A 19,533-nucleotide genomic window follows, 5' to 3' on the forward strand; every position below is an offset into this window, starting at 1 on the left:
TGCATTATAATAAATATTACCACGTTAAATTGATCTTAGACTAACAGAGTTGTTGATTTCACAACAAAATGTGGTTTTAATGTTGCTTTGCATTGAATCAGTCTATAAAAATGACATCCTGACATGTGACTGACTCCTTGTGATCTCTCATCACAGATCAGAGCCTTCAATTAAATGTGGATGACTTCAGTAGCTCAAACAAAGAAAACTTTAACTTCAGCTGTGAAGAAGTTAAAGGACTCTGAATTTCCCAATGAAAAAAAATAAAAAATTTTTTAACAAATGCAATATTTTATGCAACAGAAATATATTTTTTTCTAATCCCTTTATGATATTTTGATCCCTCAGGTTTATCTTGGAACCAAGTTTGGAGCTGTTTCCATGCAGTGAGAGTCTACCTGAATTCAGGTATGTATTCTCAATTCATTTGTGTCATTTTTTTTCTAGTTCGAAGGCCCTGCATCCAATAATAGTATAATGACCCCAAAAATGCAAATTTACCATTCACTTGACTGAAAATGTTTATGGTCCAATAACAGAAACAACACAATTATAATTAGTTGGTAAAGCAGATAGTAATTTGGACACTGTCCCCCGGAATGCAAAACCTGTCATCATACAAATCATTTCATTTGTTAAAGCAAAGTAAGGTATTAATGTTATGGAAAAAGAAAAAGAACCATATAAGAAGCAATCAAAGTATCCTGCAATTTCCAAAACAGTTCAGGGTAATTTTAAAGTTCAGAATTTGGGGTACTTGGATCTTGCTGTCATTTTGTTTACATCATAAAATACGTAACTAAATTAAGTGTGTCTACTTTTAAAGGATCAACAAGGAAAAAAAAGCAAGGAATATCAATTAGACACATTTTATGTGTAAGCAAGAATTAATTTCCATTTCTGAAACGTCATTACAAATGTTAACAAGATTACAATGCAATAGGCTTCATTAATTTAGTGCAGTTGAACTACTGTTGTTATGCAAACAGTATGATGCAGGCTTCTCGTGCTCTTCCCACCGTCACTTGCAGCAGGAAGCAGACTGCGTGCTGCAGCACCCCCCTGTGGCTGAAACTGGGCGTTGCCCGGCCACCAGCTCGAAAGGATCCACTACGCCTGTCTGTCAACAGTTCAACAAGGCAGGAAAAAAACAGGAGGACTTTACAGAACATGCGCACAGTTCTGCTTCAGTATTACATCACAACCTTGTCATCCAACGATCACTGCAAGGACGGTAGAAACGTTTCAAAAGGGAATTAATATGCTACATATTCTATACAACAGCAGGATATAAGCAGTGAGTTAATAACTATTTTGATTCCGTGTCACTTTAATCAGACACTGGTTGTTCATTAGAAAAAAGGCATTTCACGAGCAAGACCAAAGGCTGTTTATTACTATTATCACCAAAGAAGCGTGTTGATTAGAATAAAGTATCTCGGAGCCAATTTCACTACAGGTAAACACTGAAGGGTAAACAAGACGGGCGTTGATAAACCATCAGGGTTTGTAAATTACCTCCGTTTCCCTTTAAAAAAAACAAAACAAAAACGAATGGCTTTTAAAAGCTGAATACAAGTGTCATCAGTTGATCAACGGGTCAGAGGGCTCATTTAAAAATATATAGCGGTGTGTGTGTGCGTGTGCACGTGCACACAATGACCATAAGACCATAAGAGCTGATAAGATGGCATTCCATTAGCTGAAAAGAGAACATTCCTTCCTGTTCAAGGTTCCCCAGCATGACTCCACAGTCTGGTTATGACTCCAAGACAGCTGCTTGACCTTGTGCGTGTGAATGTGTGCGTATGTATGTTTGAGTGTGAGAATGTGCAGCATGCGTCCTGGTGTGTGTGTGTGTGTGTGTGTGTGTGTGTGTGTGTGTGTGTGTGTGTGTGTGTGTGTGTGTGTGCGTGCGCGCGCACAGTTGGACTGCGGGGCTGTCTGGGTGTGTCCAAAGGGCAACCCATGGTGACGTCACCCACTGGTTTGTTTTAAAGCCTCAAGTCTTGTATTTTGGTTGTCGCCATATATATATATAAAAAAAAAAAAATAATTTAAAGCCAAAACTATATTTGGACAAGAGAGCTGGAGAGGAGTGAGGGGCAAATATTGCCCCCTTTGAGGCCTAATATCTAATTAATTGTGGAAATATTTTCAGAAGCATCACCAGTACGCTCATCAGAGTAAATTTAGTTAATGACAGAATAACGACTTTTTTGAGAAGTTGACGCTTTTAAATGGGAGTCGAATGGAGCCAGAGGTTGTTTTTTTTTTCCAGGCAGCCCCTAGTGGCCCTCTGTGGTTTTGCACTTTAAGACATTTTTCCATCCAGGAATTTTAAATATGACACTGACCTTAGCTTTGACTTTGCAGGGCTCACATGCGCCCTCTGCTGGCTGGAAAGTGAAGTCCTCCGCAAACCTGGAATGTGTCAGGATGCTGGCCACCTCTCCATCCACCTCCACCACTTCATTGGCCTGCGAAGGACACCCAGGTTTGACATCATTTATATATTATACGGCAGCAGAAGACGTCGAGCTGTTCTTCTAGAGCAGAATATACAGACCTTGAAGGAATACTGACAGTCAAACAGGAAGCTGTCCTCCACCCCTGTAATACTCCCGTTATACATGACCTGGCTGGTCTTGGTGTTGCCTTTAGGGAGCTTGAACAGTCGGTATGTGGCGGAAACAAACTTGAAGTCACCTGTATGACACCAATAGGTAAAAGAGAATCGGAAAAAGTCGCCAACCTGATATTCAAAAAAGTGTATTTAGTGATACGTTTTCTGAACAATTAACGAACCCTGAAGCTGCGTTACACCGACACAATAACTACTATAACAAGTCAAAATGTCTGGTGGGAAAAAAAAGGTCTATTGAGTGAGTTTTGTTGTTATCTAACAGCATGTTTGGGATGTGAAACATTGAAAAAGCAGTTTTCTCAACACCTTGTGAAAGCTGTTAAAGTTCAGTTACAGCATATAATCCGTTCTAGTAGCTTCCTGATGAGGAACCACCTTCTGTTCTGTCTTCTGCTTTCTGCAAAAAAAATATCGACTGGCTGCTTATCCTTTTTTTTTTGAGTGAGTGAGTGCAAAGTGAAACACTTGCTGGATGTCAGATGCTCGTGTGCAATGCATCCTGGTAAATGTGAGTTGGACAAATTCCCAAACACTTCTCAGTCATGTACGAAGGAACTTGTTGTTTCACCTGACTCCATTTAACAACACTGAGTGGACATCGGATAAAAAGGATCCCGCGGTTCGTCCACGTAGGTGTTTTCACTTCTTAAACATTAGAGATGTTTGTTTGAACAATATCTCCCTCTTTCTTCTGTTACTGCTGTTGCACCTGTCAGAGCTGAACTGTTGCCGTTCTCATTGGTTCATGAAGCTGATGATGTCACAGACATCTTTAAAAGATGAGATTACATGCTCAGCAATATAGGATAAAAGAAAAGGTTCACATTTAACCCAGTTTAGTCTTCAAAGTTGCTCCAACGTGATCATTTTGATCAAGTTATAGAAATGTTGTGTTGGTTACTCCAACCAGACATTAGTTGTGGTTTAGTTTCAAACAAAAAAGCAACAAATAAAGAAAATAGTGTCGAACCCAGAACGCCCTCCAGTTCCTTGTTGTCAACGGTGATGACCTTGGCGGTGACCAGCCGGGGGGGTCTGAAGCCCACTTCTTCGGCCAATCGCAGCAGATCCTTCCACCAGAGCGCTCCGCCCAAACACTCACCTGCCGAGACGAAGCACAGTCGGATATTCTAGCAGGTGTTTGTGGTTTTATGGCAGCGGGGATATTAATCTGACGCACCCCAGAGCACTTTGTGATTTTTAATTTCCTCCGTCAGTCTCCCGCTGCTGTAGATGTCGCTGAAGTAGAGCTCACCGCCGTCCTGATGACCAGCAGGGGGACAGTGTGTGTAGTGACCATTAGTGCATACTGCAAAAACAGGTTCATGTAAGTTAATGACGATGCTGAAAGTGTACCTTGAGTACGTGGTAAGCTTCAGCCAGCACCCGCCTCTTGTCTGGAGAGAGATTCACCACACAGTTGGAACTAAGTGACGACAGAAAATCCACCGTGTTAAAAGGTCTTGGTCTGTAAATACACAGCATTCACATCGGAAACAAAGAGAGAGAAGAAATCTCACATGATGATATCAAAAGAGCTCTTTTCCAGACCGGCCTCAGTTAAGGCTTCAATATATCCCTGGACAAAATCCACGTTCGTCTTCTTGTAGCCAAACTCATTCTTGTGGTAGTCCACATACGTCCTGGCCACTTCCAGCTGGAAGCCAAGAAATGTATTTTTATGTTAGTTTGATTATGTCCTGCTATTTGCCAGGCGTCTCTGTATGGTTGTTTTTTTTGGTTGCATCATCACAGTGAGTACATGTAGGAAAGCAGAATGTGATGCTGATGTGCACGACCTGGTCCTCGGTCATGTCGATGCCAGTGATGTGGCCCTTCTCGCCCACCAGCTGACTCAGCATGTAGCAGTCCCTCCCGCTCCCACTGCCCAGATCCAGTATCCTGCAGCCCTCCAAGCACTCTGGCACGACCAGACCGCAGCCGTAGTACCTGAGAGACACAAACACATCAGGGCTTTTGGTTTTTTTCTCCGCTGTAGACATCAGAAATAAAGAGCAGCATCAGCAGCCCGCTGACCTGGCAGTGACCTCCGGGTGGACTTTATTCAGCGCCTGGCGGATGAAGGCGGGGACGGGCTGCGCTGGAGCCACGCAGGCGCTGCTCTGCAGGTCGGAGGTTTTCTTCAGCTTCTTGCCATAATAATCCTGATATCACAGAGAAAAGCTGGCAATAAGTCGCTCCTCCTCAAGCAGCGGTTAGGAAAGCAGCGCAAAAATAATAACCGGATATTTCTAAGATGCAGAACTGAACTACAAAATGTTGTTTTAAATTTAAAAAAAAAAGATCCTTAGTGTTTTAATTACATAAAGTTCTTATTACATTTTCACATGTCCTAGAAATTCTGTTAAACACTCTTCTGCTAGATGCTGAGTGTGTGTAAATATTCATTATAAATATACTTTATATATATCGTTTATAGTATTGAGCTGCGAATACTGATCTTTTTCATTACCAATTAATCTGAAGATTATTTTTTATTGATTAATGAATCAGCTGTTTTGTCTTCAAATATCAGAAGAGTGAAAAATCATTTAAAAAAAAAAGTGGTTAGGCTGGTGCAGTCCAACATGTACAGTATCATAAGTGTTTATTACCTTCACGTCCACGTGAATACTGTTATCACTGAAGGGTTTTGCACACGCGCTAAAAAAAAAAAAAGAGCAAATTAGTTACACATTAACTTCCCGATTAAATTTTACAACGTTACAGTTCCACGTTACAGTTACTTATCTGGCAAACTTGGATGGTTGTAGTTACAGCTAATGCAAAGTTACAAGTTATTGTATATGTGTACGTGCATGTAAAACAACTAGCGTCACTGTTGACGTCTCACGTGGGTGAAGGTTCAGACCTGCTCCGTTTATGACGCGTCTTGAAAAGGAGTCAACACACGTGGATTCTTCTGTTCTTACCTCATTTCATCAGCCATCGTTAAGAGTGTTTGCAGGAGTTCAGTTAGTTCACCGCCTGAAAGAGGAAGACAGCTGCACGGTTTACTCCCTCCGACCACTGCGCAGTTCACTTCCTGCTCAGCAGCGCCCCCTGTCGCTCACTGCCTCTAAAATCACAGCCCAACAGTCGGTCAAAGTCTAAAGACAACATGTCAACATGTATGTGGTTTTATTGAGCAGTCTTGATAAGTGGAAGTGTGCACAGTGAGCCATTCAAAACATTCACATTTGGTTGATTTACAGCCAGAAATGAAAACGCACACAAAAAAGTGAATTTCCATATTTATTTAGTCACTGCAACATGTAAGGGAAAGAGAGAAAATCACTTTATTTACTCCTTAAGTTATTGAGTTTTTAAATACTTTTCAGAGCTGTTGCTTTTTTTTCTCTTCTTTCCTCTGGATGTTGTGCTGTAAGTTGCATTCAGTAAATAAGACTGGAAGAAGCTTGATTTCAGGCTGTGATGTTTTAAAAGAGGCTGCTTCATAGTTTCCAAAACAAAAACAGAAACCACACGCACAACAACCACACTTCACAGTGAAATAAGCCAGACACAAGAATCGACTTGAATTTTGTACGTTTATTGAACATACATCCATCTTAGTTGTTGTAATAAATGGCTTATGATCAGAACATTCAAAGAATATGTGCAAAACCACACACACGTATGAAGAAAGAAAAGTGTCTTTGGCAAGATGCCCCTGATCTTGTTAAGAGACTACCTACTGTATCGTTAGCCCTCTGTACCCTTCACACGACTCAAAAGAAGTTAAATCCTCTCTCTGCAGAAAATAAAAGTAATACCCATCATGAAAAATAAATCTGTCCATAAACAATAAAGCTAATGATTTCATAAAAATCATGAAAGCAACTATTTGGTTCACAAACATGTTACAGAATATTGTACATAATTTGCAAATATAAAGTGGTTTTGAAATTTGATACAGTTCCATTAATTTCTAAAGGAATCAGCAGATATTAAAAAATAGCTCATCTTTGTACTACATGTACCACAATCACAGTTTCTAAATCACAAAAAGCATTAATATATAAAGCACTTTAGAGCGTGGTCAGGCTTTGATGGGTAAAAAAAACTCCATCAGCTGACACACAAAGTTCACATCACATTTTCATTTGTGCTGGAAATTCAGGGGAACAGTCTTCTGCTAGGACCTTTAAGGGTTTCTATATTTATATTATACATAAATCTGAGATCAGGGACTCAAACATTTGTGCTTTGCAGACACTTTGCAACATGTGGACTACATTTCTTTCCTTAAAACAACTCAATTTGTAAAAGTCTCACAACATGTTCATACATTATTATTAACATCTGCTGTATTACAGTACAGCTCCTTCAAGATTTGGATTAAAAAGTGATTTACAACATTCAAGCTCTTAAAGGCATTTCAAACTGAGTCTTCAGAGGAAGATGCATCAGTGGAACTGACAGGTTCGATTATTTCTTCTCTGTGTAGTGTTTGTTTTGTATCTGCAGTGCAGCAGTATACATATTGCTTGATAAATTCTACTTTTAATCACATCCTGTGTAATCAATTTTTTGTCAACCATAAAAAAACAAAAACCTCCTCTCAGAAATGTCCTGTTGACCAAACTCTTGTTTATAATAGATATGCAGATATTAAGAATAACCATTGACAACCTTATCTGATTCTTTGTCTCCTTGTCTTTGCTCATGTTGTTTTGGTTTAATTTTTATTTAAATAAATTTCTGTCCTTCAGGAATTTTCCACTCATCAGGCTGATCATGACAGTTTGTCCTAAAATGGCCCCGCTGGGTTAAATTCTTGTTACAAATCATTCGTATGCAAACTGTGACTTCTCCATAGCTGTTAGAGGAATCACCTTTATATAAAGTTCGCTACGGGATGAATGTCCCTTTAAATGATTAAAACACAACATATCCACCCGAGTTGTTTTTTCCCCAGAAAGGAGCATTTCCTTTCTTAATATTGGACACTGTGAATCCAGATGATTGAAGGGATGAACGACTGTTAAAAATCAGATACCGAGCCACGTAGTCCAGTTGACTGAAATCAGTCTGAGGGCCCGTCAAGACGTTATAGAAATGTTGAATGGAGGAATATCAAAGCTGAAGAATGGTAAAATTGTGAAAATCCAACACAAAGAGTGTGTTTATGATTTTGTACCATAAAGCTGGTGAAGACAGTTAATCTATCGATGTGACTGACACAAAAGGTTGAGGTCTGACGTTGCCCATCTCGGCTGTAATCTCTGAAGCTTAACATTCTTCTCTGGTTTTTGGTACCTGCTGTCTCAGGGATCTCTCAGTTTCACTGAAGCTCATCATTGTTCATCAAAATTCTGCAATTTGTTGGGGGGGCGGGGGGGGGGGGTAGGCACATACTACAAACATTTAACAAATGAAGTTTAAAAATGATTGTATACAAAGTAAATCTGTTGCATCCCCTCCTCACGATTCACAGAGACCCGTTTCTTACACGATGCAACAAAACTGTAAGAAACTAATCATGTTCTGCAGATTTGAGACTAAAATCAATAAAAAAAAACTAAGCTTTATCTGTTTTGATTTTTTTTTTTTGCTAAAAGCTTCATTTATAAAGATAAATACTTTTTGTGCAAAATACGAACTGCTCACGTGAAGATTTTCTTAAATGCACTTAATGCTTCCCTATCACTAGCGGGGCTGATAGAGCAACGACAACAAACACAAGGCAGAGGCGGTTTTTAATGGCTGAGAAAGCACTTCAGAAGCATTAGTCGAACGGGACGTCCCACACAGTCTTGTTCTGATGTCCCGGTACAGTATCAGCTTGCATAAACACGCACGGTGGTGAATCCACGTTGCACTCATTGAAACGTTCTGGCCGTGTGTTATTTCACTGCGTAGTTCACTGCCTGCAGAGAACAGCCTTGCAGAAGCACCTGATGAGGAGGGCGCCGTTTCATCCCGGGCAGCGAACGTCCCGTCCTGTCGTCACTGCTTCGGCTCACGAGTCTTTGACTGCATCGGGAACTGTTGTATGAGGACAGCTGAAGGGCTGAGAGTGTGAGAAGTCTCCCGCAGGCTGATGACGGGCTTTTACTGCCCAAAGATGACCCAAAATACACAGGTTAAGGCCACTGTTGCAGCGTGGGGGGGGCGGGCGGGCGGGCGTTCTCAATCTGCCAACATCCTCCCACACCGGTTTCACCCAAGATGCCCACATTCATAAAGAAATACTCACTTAGAAGGCATCTGGACTCCAACACTCGCTCTCCTCCCGTGTGTGACGGAGGTGTGAGCCTGGTTTCAGCCCTGCGGCTCGGTGCTGGCGCTGTGGGCCGGGCCCTCCAGCTCGTTGATGGTGTGGAGGAGGAGGCACACGGGAGGGTGGAGCGGGCCGCTGCCGATGAGGTGAGCAGGCTGCGGAGCTCCCGTCGGCCCGCGCCCGGCCCGCCTCTCCGGCCCCCCCGGCGCCTGCTCCTCCTCCACGCCGAAGGAGGCCCGGTGACCGCAGCTGTCGCAGAAGTCGCCCGCCTCCTCCTCTTCGGCATCGACCTCGCGCCCCAGCAGGCTCTCCAGCTCCCTCAACTCCTTGCTGTCCTGGCCCGTCCCTCCAGCTCCGACACAACCGCCGCTCCCACGTGTGCTGCACACACACACCTCGATCCCAGAGTCCCCCGTGAAGCGCCTCCTCCTTCCGTTGGGAAGCCGCTCTTTGTCCTCGGCGCCTCCCACCGACAGGCTGATGTCCTTCAGCAGGGGGTCCTTGCAAGAGTCCTCCCCGCTCCCACTCGTTTTCTCCTGGCTGCTGAGTCCCTCCCTGTTGAGCCCCTCTGACCGCAGTATCATGCCTGAGTCTTGTGCCGTTTGTACGAGCTTGTTGTCGGGCTTTGGCCGAAAGTCTAAGGAGGGATTTTGTGGCTCCTCTATGCTCGGTCGGCAGCACAGACCGTCAGAGATCGGGGCCACCGGAGGGGCCTGGATGGCTGGACAGTGTCCCTCCTGCTGCTCAGGAGCCAGTGGACTCGTAGCCACTGAGGTTGGGCCTGTGTGTAAGGCACTGTAGGGAGGGGGAGGAGTCGGTGGCCGGTTGACCACCTCTTCATAGTCAGGCAGGAGGTAGTTTGGCAGAAACCCTGAAGAGAAAAAGATGAAAAAAAGAAAAGAAAAATGCTTTGAGAAGAAGAAAAAAAAAGAAGCATAAATTGTACTAAATTGTACATTTTGTACCATAATATGATTTCCCGTTAAATAAGATCACTGTGAACCATTAAAAATTCCACTGTGACCTCACTGAACTTCCCAGGCCACTATTCAAGCATTCCCAAAGCCAATAGGCGAAAAGAAATGTGACAAAACAAGGTAATTTCTGGGTCAGTTCTGTGCCGAGGGCTGTTGCAGCGCTGTGTGAGACGGTGTTGCAACACTGGCGACGCACCAAGAGAGCAACGCCGGCCGTTTCCTGAAAACTGGGGCATGCAAACAAGAGAGGTTCTGACGCCGTGTGAAACCACGGATGGATCTCAGTGCAAAAATTTAAACCGAGCCAGGAGCCACTGATTTGAGTCGGGAGCCGTGGAGTTTATTTGTCACTAATGTTATACAACTCGGTTTCATGTCGCTGGAAAAATACTGATGAGAAACTTCAGTTTTTTCGGTTTCTGAACAGGATGACGTTGTGTCATCTAAAGTTGTGAGTCACACGCTGCAGCTAGCCGGGTTTATAAAGAGCCTCAAACACATTTCATGACATCATTTTTTTAACATTTGCATTTTTGGCTGGACTGCAACAGCAGGCCAAGAAGTGCTGTAAATGCTGAAGTCTGTCATATATATATTTATATATAAATATATATATATATATATAAATATATATATATAAATACGGTGATTGAATGTCTCTGTTTCAAATTAAAAGCCCTCGAATGTTTCATACACAATCCAGTTATATTCCAGCTTCTGACCTGATTTCATTTAACAGAGTAAAAACTGTGTTCTGGCAAACATCGAGCAACATTAGCATTTATTTAGCGCCGTGCTTTCAGGCCGCCTGGTGAAAGTTCAGTCTCGTCTCTTTTTCACTGACGTTTTTTGTTTTTATGGGGTAAAAGTTGTGAATATTACCCGGTGCTGTAGGACACTAAAAGGATCAAACCCACCATTGTTATCAATCCAAGCTGCAATATAATATTGTATAATATTGTAGCTACAATAGTGGCTGCGACTTTTATTTTTTAATTCCCTGGACTGCTCCATTAATGATCACCTATCAGCGGCCTTTTTGTCTTTCCGCCTTCAGCCTCTTCTGAAACTACATTTTTCTTCCTGGCTGTGACCAACAGCCACATACAGAGTATACATATATAAATACAACCTCCACATCCTCCAGTGTTTGTGTGTGTTGCTTTGAAGATGAAGTCAAGGCGTCGCTATAGTAATGAGTCGAGTAGAGTCGGTACCGGCGCTGGTTTAGAACAACTCCTGTGGTAAATATCTAAACTCTGTTGGTAAAACACTTCTGTATGAAGCATCAGAGAGAAACCGGAGTGATAATCATCTGTGAGCAACAAGCGACCCCGTTTCATATGTTAATGTAATCAATAACATCAAGTCTTACTGAAGTAGAAGGGCACGGAGGGGTAGTTGTGTGCTTCACGGTAGGCGATGAGGTTGATCTCGTGCTGCCGTTGTTGTTGCTGCAGCCGGTGTTTGTTGCGGCGATGGTGACACACGCAGCAGCAGCTCAAAATGAAGATGATCGCCCACACCAACCAAAACCCTGAAGTCACACGGAGATAAACGGAGTCACATTTTAGTGTCAAACACCAACTAAATATAATTATATATTTTTTTATTTTATTTATGTGATTGTTTTGCTTCAAATTTCTGAATAAATTCAAGTGGTGATAAAATAGAACAGAGAAACGTGTGGTGATGCAACACAAACACCTGGTTGGACATACTGATCCACATGCTCACATACTGTATGAGCTGTATGTATTTCATGGCACAGGATCAATTTAATCATCACTGAGGTTTGATGTTATCTCTGCAGCAAAGCAATGACAGATTGAAAGTCCAAATTCTTTCTCTGTGGAGCAACTCCATATCTGACACCTCAGATTTCTTACTCACTTTAACCTTGCAGAAAAAATAAATGCTAAATTTTGGAGGATGACAGCAGTTCAATTTAGAGAAAGATCTGTTGGCTTAAACACTCAAGACAAAGACTTCCCAGAAAACTGTAATTGTTTTGGAACCATCGGTGCTTTTTCCTACGTAACATGAAGTCACATTTTCTACAAAGAAATCATTTAATGAAACTGTACACCACCAAAAAAACATGGCACTCAGCAGCGTGCTGGAGCCGTCCAGTCACCAGGATGTACCGACTCTGAGAGCAGGATATTTGGAAGCCTTGACAGACATGTTTTGTTCTTTTCTGGCCATGAAGGAATTTTATATGATTACTTCCATAAAAGCTGTGGCATGTTCCTCGTAAACTCTTCAATACATAGTTTAAAAATCCTGATGAATCCTCATTAAAAACTAAAAGAAATTGGCCTCCACATCTTCATCTGAATTTTTGAAATGGCCTCAAAAATCCAGTATAGGTTGTGAGAGAGTGAACAATACTATTCATAGATTTATCTCTTGAACTAATTCCCAAGTTGTAAAACTGGATTACGTTGCGTTCAGAGAATTCCTGCAATTCCTGTCCTCTTGCAGTTTTTCCCAACAAGTGCTTTGCAGACCATTTATTCTTCTTCAGATGTTTCCGACCCCGACCGCCTCATCTGTCCGTGAGAAGTAGCCCTTTTAATTGCTGGCAGCTTCATAATTTTGTGACAGTTCAGACCTCAGTTCAAGAACAAAACGTAAAGATAATTTTGAGGATGACAAAATGTAACTTTCTGTTTTCCAGGACTACAAATCAAACCGTCACTTCTAATGTAAAACGTGTTTATGATGTATCCTCTTACTTTTTCCGTTCTGAGCGTACAAAGTAGATCATCACAGAAGTTTACAGCGTAAATAAAGATGAAAGAGAAGCCGGAGACTTACACCAGAGCTCGTAGTAGTAGCTGCAGCACTGCGACTCTCCGCAGCAGTGTCCCGACTTACAGATGTAGCTCTGGTTGTTCACGCCTTCACAGTGCAGCAGGCTCTGCAAGACGAGCACAAAAACACCGTCACTTAAAAGGGATCAAGGTCTCGACTTTAAAAGATAAAAAAAAAAACATCTGGAGGCATCTGGTTACGTTAAAATAAGAAAAATGTTTTTATACGGACTCACGCTGGGTAAAATTAGGTTTTTTTTGTTTTAACATTTTTGAGCAAGAATACTAAAGCATACTAAAACAGAAAACAGCTTTCAGATGCATTACTGACACCTTCTGGCCGTAGTAACCCATTACGACAAAGTGCTGATAAATCCAAAGGAAAATATAGATGCATAAACTTTGGGATTTTTCAAGATTTAATAACCTATTGCCATTTTTTACACTCGTCAGCACAGAAAATAAATATATATCTAAATTAATCTAATTCAAAGTAAATAAATAAAGTAAAATAATTATTTTAGGTAATCATCACCCCTTATTACAATGACGATCAATAATAATGACACATCTTAGTTATCTCTTTTGGTATTTTCCAAATACTCCTTCCAGTACTTTAGTTTTTGCATCTAAATGTGAAGTTTTAGCTTTAACTTTATTCCTGTTTTTGTTTTTTTCATCGTGATGTCATGAGATGAAAACATTCAGCCGCTAGAGCCCGTGTAGCTTCGTACATACAGCACACGACAACTATCCGTCACAGTTACATCTCAAGAAAAATCAATACTGAACTTCTTTCTTGCAACCTTGCAATTCACATGATGCAGTTTGCAAAGACATTTTGATATTTGAGTAGTGAAGCAGAAGTGTTACTGAAAGCGTGATTGTTGTCCCAGTGAGACATCACGTACGGTACAAGGAGCCTGAAACTAAAGCTGCTAAATGGAAATCGGCCCTCATTTATCTCATCATTTACACCCACTGTTCCTTCTCCGATGTCAAAATGACTCGTGTGGGGAAAAGAAAAGGTCCATTTCTGCTGCAGTCGATGTCACCATGTAACTTTTTGTCGGTTTAGTGAGACATGCACCGTGTCCCAGTTTCTGTAATGTTTCTTGGAACACGTTTAAAGTTGTGGTATGCAGCATGTCCACAATGGAAAAGTCCATATGTCTACTTCAAGATGCACAAATGTCCCATAATTTTAATGCATGACAGAAATCGAGACACGACTTAAAGCAGGAAAAAAAAAAAAAAATCTAAATTATTGGTAGAAATTCTTGACAAAGACTGTTTTGATCGTTGAATTTTTAGTGAAGCTCTTAAGTTGCACAGATACGGTCTAATTTATATTTATGTAATATGATATGTTGACTTCATATATTCCAACTACAAAAAAAATAGAAGCATACTGTAATATTGTATATTATGTGTACACTTCATATGTAGTAAAGAGAAACTTTTTTACATGACTCACCCCAAACTTTGATTTGCAATAATAATAATAATAATAATAATAATAATAATAGCACTGCAGATAGTGTCTGGCAGCCAACATTTATACTTAGCTATGAAGTAAACAAGTCCGAAGCACTTGTGCATGTAAGCTGCTAGAATTTCATCATCGTTTCAGGCCCATATCAAATGCAAATTTTTGAATCACAGCCAGCGTGAAACCACTTAGTATGTTGCTCCAGATCTAATCGGGTGAAGTTGCCCAAGATTTAAGACACAGTTTCAACTTCAAACTTCAGCTGAGGTCGTATTGGGAAAAGAAAAGAAAATACACACTTTCATCCAAAAATCAAAAAGGTCTTTTGTCTCGACTCGAAGTCTGTTTTTATTGTCAATATAGAAAACTAGGAGCCGGGTCAAACATTAACCTCACAAACCTGTAAGACGTTGAAAGGACACAAACTCAAATGATCATCAGAGAGTAAAATGCAAAATACAGGAGAAACCTCGTTAAATAGTCTCGTGGACTTTTCCAAGATTACTTCAATGTTGTTGTTTTTCTAGATTAGTTTAATAATTAGCCAGTTAAAGTTCTATATAAGGATATATTTTTTTCTATTTATAGATTACCAGCGCAGGTCCCAGATGGACAGACATGATGATCCAGGGTCCAAAAATCCCAAACCGCTCCCCTCCAACTCACAGGTCATTATCCCACAGACAGAAGAAGTCAAACATACTCTCACTCTCTCTCCCTGCCTTCCTCTTTTGTCAACACACACGCACGCACGCACGCACGCACACACACACACACACACACACACATCCAGGCCCAAACAGTGGACAAGGATTGCTTTACGGAAATTTCCAAGCAGCAGCGGAGAGCTATCTCCTGGCCGGGCGGCTGCATGATAATAAGGTGTGCAGACCGGTGAGATTGTGTGTGTGTGTGTGTGTGTGTGTGTGTGTGTGTGTGTGTGTGTGTGTGTGTGTGTGTGTGTGTGTGTGTGTGTGTGTGTGCAGACCGGTGAGATGTGTGTGTGTGTGTGTGTGTGCAGACCGGTGAGATGTGTGTATGTGTGTGTGTGTGTGTGTGTGTGTGTGTGTGTGTGTGTGTGTGTGTGTGTGTGTGTGCAGACCGGTGAGATGTGTGTGTGTGTGTGTGTGTGTGTGTGTGTGTGTGTGTGTGCAGACCGGTGAGATGTGTGTGTGTGTGTGTGTGTGTGTGTGTGTGTGTGTGTGCAGACCGGTGAGATGTGTGTGTGTGTGTGTGTGTGTGTGTGTGCAGACCGGTGAGAAAAGCCCGACTCAGAGCAGTAACACAGGAATGATTCATCACATGGCGGCGGCGGCACAAATCAAACCTCAAACCTGACGGATGCTCAGCTGTTGCAACTTTATCAACATGACCTTTTTTTTAGAAGAACCAGCTCGACACACACGGATTTAATTCAGTGTACTAATCACACGATGTTCTCTTCCTCCACTTTGTTTGTGATAAGTTCAGCTGTTTTCGCTGACTCACTGCGGTTCCTCCACCATATGCTGAAGGCTCGTAGGTACAGACATCTTTGGATCTGTGCTGCATTGAACAGACAAAGTGCTCCATCAGTCTTTGACATTCACCTGAATATAAGTGTGATGTCAAGTAGTTATAAACCTGAAAAACACTCGAACACACTAAGACTGCCCCTGAATCTTGCGTCTTGCTTATCCTGAAGCGACTACATTCCCCGTCTCCCATCCAACAATGAAACCTTCCACTGCTGCCAGATGAAGGCAGATCTGGTTACCGTCCCTGAAATGATTGGCGCTTTATAGAAAATAATCAACCTTAATAATGAGAAGGTGCTGAAACGAGCCGACGAGGAGAACGGTTCAGAAATCTCCCGGCGACTATCAGATTCTGGAGAGAAGTGGCTGCAGCTCTTTGTTAAGAGTTGATCCACTTGATGATGCACAGAAGGACTGAACTGACCTCTTATTTATTATCCTGTCCTGCAACGAAGAAAGGTGCTCTTTCATAATGCAGATCAAATGCAGCTGATGAGTCCGTAGCAACTCTTTAACGCCATAAATTCCCCCCCAAAAGAAATTTCAACAGCTGAAGGGGACATCTTAACAAATCTGAGTTACTTTAACCGAATCTCCAAATTAAAACTTAAGTAAGGAAACCTTCACTTTAAGAGTTACTAACGCCAACATCACCGGCCCAACAGGACACTCAGGACTGACACGAGACACGCCGAGTTACACCATGAAAAATTACCAGCTCCTAAATTTTACACTGTAGAACACAATTTATTAAAAAAAAAATCAGATGCATTTAAGATGTGATAATTTGGAAGACTTTTTATGAAGCTTTTGAAAGACGGGATTTTGTCTTGAGACCTTTTTATAAAGTGAGCAAACAGCACAAAACGTAAGAAACGACGGTCCTCGTCTAACAGGAAAAACGTATTCTGTGTAATGTACCGATGCTTTGAGGGTTCGTGTGTGAACGTCTTCATTTATAGAGAAATTAAGTTGGAGGATGAATTGCTGGTTAAAAGGAAGAAGTCAAAGGTGTTATTCACATGTTCCAGTGTTCAAAGCCAGTAAACGTCTCTCCTGGAAGAAGATTCAACTATGATTAGGTTTAATTATGTTAAATATCTGCATCAAATGAACAGAAGACAACCTGTCACTTAAAATGTCCTGATTGTGACAGCCCTCCCGTGAATGCACAAATATTTAAGACACGCTTTTGTATTTTTTTTCCAGATCGTCCTGGAAGACTAACGACTGGAAACATGGCGACGTCCCGGCGGAGATACGAGGAGCTCCTTCAACACAACGATCCTCGTCTCAGGTCATTACACACGAATGAAAACATAACTCTGAATATGATATTCTATTTAAATAGATCACCCTGAATCCTCCGCGGTGACCCCGTTACATGCGTGTGCACGGATCACCCGATTCGCATGGATCAGGTTACACTCGGTTACATGTGGAGTTTTCGCAGCTCCGTGACCGCGTGCTGCGTTTGAGGCTTGAAGGGTCGGTGGGAAATGACTGAATGCATGTGAAATTTTAAAGTTGAAAAGAAGTTTTTCTGAATAGACGGACTTGCTCGTCACCCCTCGATCACAACACGCTCCTACTCATCATGTCGTCTTATTGCGTAATCCCAATTAGTGACTAATTTCTCTCCATACTTATTATATCCCAGGATTTATTCCACATGCGTGCCACTGCTAACATATTACAGATACAACATGAATGGGATAAAACTAGTAACTGAAATTATTTAGGCCAGAAAAAAAAGCAGCAACCCAGTTTAGTCCATTAATCTGTGACCTTGGTGGTTTACGTTTGGACAGCAGAGGAACTTTTACATCTAGTTGTATAGAAAACAGCTGTTTGTTTTGATAAAAAAAAAAATAATTAAACCAGAAATCAGCGTGAATCTCTTTCTTCATGCGACTGTGAGAAATGTTTGATATAACATCACAGCCTTACTTAGAGTTTTGCACATCTGGTTTCAGACTCATCAAAGTCCTTCAGTAGTTGCTTTGTGTAAAATGTCCCATGTTATATAACTATTTTTATTATTATCAAGCAGCTCTGAAAGTATGGAAAAGCTTCGTGGACAGATAAAACGCTCACAGACGACTTTCTGTTTGGGCTTCTGTGTGTTTGTGATGTCAGAGGTTTACATATCATGTCACATGTTTGGCACAAAAATATCTTCTTATGAATATCAAGACTGCAGATAACACGAAGGAAAAGGTGTAAAATAAGGGTCCTTTAAAATGATGGATAAAACACGGCTATCAAATCAAATCCGGTTTTTTGTGCATCTGAAGGCACCGAACATGTTTTGATTTCTTTTATACTCGGCTGTCACATCAGGAAAAATAATTGCCGACTTCAATATGTCAAATAGTGATATTTGGTACTCGCCTCACCGGATCATCCTGCTCATTAAATCGTGTGTGAGAGTCATAATAACAAACACAACAGCGTTACATAATCCACTACTAAGACTAAGAAAACATTATTTAAAGCTGACTTTAATTCACCCAAACTGAAAACAAAAAATAAACAAGGAGTCTGAATTATTGATGTACAATTCATAGTTAACAACTGTATTGTGATCCTTTAAAAACCCAATCATGATTACTGCAGAGAAAGGAACATTTACAACACTGTTCCCTTATTACAACGACGAAGGAAGAAAACATGAGGATATACTTCGTTTTCTGTATTACACAGTAGTAATACTTTTTTACAAACATATTCATTTCTACACTGGATGACCTGAAGATTATAATGACGCCATATGAACGCACTGACAGTAATATGTAATATTGCATCGACACAGATTGATTATTAGGTTACTTAAGAAGTTATGAGTGTCCTGCTGGCGTCTATAATTAAAGCCTCTGTTCCAGCTGGTGCTCGTGGTTCCGGCTGCCGGTGCTGCTGCTGCATCCACACCTGAAGGACTGCTTTTTTGTTGTGTATGCAACTCACCTGTGGCTAAAATGTCAACCGTGTAGCATAAACAGAGCCGAGCAGGACGAGGCCCTGACTGGAGCAGCGATGGTAGCCACCGCAGCTAGCAGGCGTGCTAACATCTTTGTGAAGTTAAAGTCAGCCGATATGTGAAAATGTGCTGCAAGAACAGCTGAGCTTGTTGTCCAATAAGATGATCAACATGTAGTTGGAGAGTTTGCTACCGCAGCCGGTGAGCGCTAACAGTCCCGAGAGAGAGGCTTGTTTGTGAGATCTTACCCGGTCTGCTGCGGACTCGGTGGGGGTCACAGAGCCGACAGCGTGCAAAAACAATCCCATCTTAAGGCCCCGACATGCGGCTCTCATTCCAACGAGAAGTGGCAAGAAAACACGAGCATGCGAAGCGCTGCTGTTCACAAACTGTTGCGGAATATCCTCCAACTATTCCTCGGCCCCCGCCGCGCTGGGAGGCCGCTGTACGCGCCGCCTCCTCTGCGTACCGGACATCTCAACGAGGGATCGGCGGTGCCGGAGCCACTGGTTACCGTCGGTGCCGCTGGCTCATACAGCTGTTACACAAGCCGCTCCTCCCGCGCGCACACTCCGCTGCGGTCAGCTGGGTGTGGCGTGGTCACCTCGTCCCGTCCATGTGCGCAACGTGACGGCCGTACAGCTCCGCCGATCATAACAGTTTTTTTGCGGACTGACTTGGGATTGGACGAGCCGGGCCAGCTGGGAGGAGGCTGACCAATCAGTGATCGATGCGTCTCTAGTGCATTGGCCTTGTTTTCATACTGGGTTGCTCTTCTCTGTTTCATGGGAACACGTTCAAAACACAGTCAAGTCTTCTCCTCTCATTACTAATTTAAAGTTATGGTTCGTGTTGCATGTTGGACCGAATTTAAT

At 41.9% G+C, this 19,533-nt stretch overlaps 2 protein-coding genes across 3 annotated transcripts; both read right to left on the reverse strand.

Annotated features, from left to right (window-relative positions):
* Positions 1-508: 508 nt before the first annotated feature.
* as3mt (arsenite methyltransferase) lies at positions 509-5,682 on the reverse strand. Its single transcript, XM_069165907.1, has 11 exons — positions 5,581-5,682; positions 5,263-5,311; positions 4,685-4,812; positions 4,447-4,597; positions 4,168-4,304; positions 4,004-4,073; positions 3,828-3,909; positions 3,618-3,749; positions 2,570-2,709; positions 2,358-2,480; positions 509-1,120 (listed from the first exon to the last, which is right to left on the reverse strand). The coding sequence occupies exons 1-11, from the start codon at positions 5,595-5,597 to the stop codon at positions 1,022-1,024; spliced, it is 1,128 nt and encodes a 375-aa protein (XP_069022008.1). The 5' UTR covers positions 5,598-5,682; the 3' UTR covers positions 509-1,021.
* A 497-nt stretch (positions 5,683-6,179) lies between these two features.
* Positions 6,180-19,318, reverse strand: wbp1lb (WW domain binding protein 1-like b). 2 transcript variants are annotated; one of them, XM_069165905.1, is made up of 4 exons: positions 18,907-19,318; positions 12,674-12,776; positions 11,226-11,387; positions 6,180-9,744 (listed from the first exon to the last, which is right to left on the reverse strand). In XM_069165905.1, the coding sequence occupies exons 1-4, from the start codon at positions 18,991-18,993 to the stop codon at positions 8,915-8,917; spliced, it is 1,182 nt and encodes a 393-aa protein (XP_069022006.1). In that variant the 5' UTR covers positions 18,994-19,318; the 3' UTR covers positions 6,180-8,914. The 2 variants fall into 2 exon arrangements, with proteins under 2 accessions (XP_069022006.1, XP_069022007.1); XM_069165906.1 differs by lacking the exon at positions 18,907-19,318 and adding an exon at positions 14,755-15,310.
* Positions 19,319-19,533: the final 215 nt, after the last annotated feature.

This window comes from Embiotoca jacksoni, unplaced genomic scaffold (assembly GCF_022577435.1).
Source record: "Embiotoca jacksoni isolate LCO1_2020_lvr unplaced genomic scaffold, fEmbJac1.0.p SCAF_36, whole genome shotgun sequence".
NCBI lineage: Eukaryota > Metazoa > Chordata > Actinopteri > Embiotocidae > Embiotoca > Embiotoca jacksoni.

What these genes read in the sequence shown, in the direction of transcription:
- as3mt (XM_069165907.1), bottom strand. An exon ending in AGCTCTTTTGATATCATCAT is followed by an intron (nt 4,074 to 4,167) that starts GTGAGATTTCTT and finishes GTCGTCACTTAG; the next exon opens with TTCCAACTGTGTGGTGAATC. An exon ending in CCTGCAAAGTCAAAGCTAAG is followed by an intron (nt 1,121 to 2,357) that starts GTCAGTGTCATA and finishes AACTGTTGACAG; the next exon opens with ACAGGCGTAGTGGATCCTTT.
- wbp1lb (XM_069165905.1), bottom strand. Translation starts at nt 18,993, where the DNA reads ATGAGAGCCGCATGTCGGGGCCTTAAGATGGGATTGTTTTTGCACGCT. An exon ending in CCGAGTCCGCAGCAGACCGG is followed by an intron (nt 12,777 to 18,906) that starts GTAAGATCTCAC and finishes CTCGTCTTGCAG; the next exon opens with AGCCTGCTGCACTGTGAAGG. An exon ending in CTACTACTACGAGCTCTGGT is followed by an intron (nt 11,388 to 12,673) that starts GTAAGTCTCCGG and finishes GTGTGACTTCAG; the next exon opens with GGTTTTGGTTGGTGTGGGCG.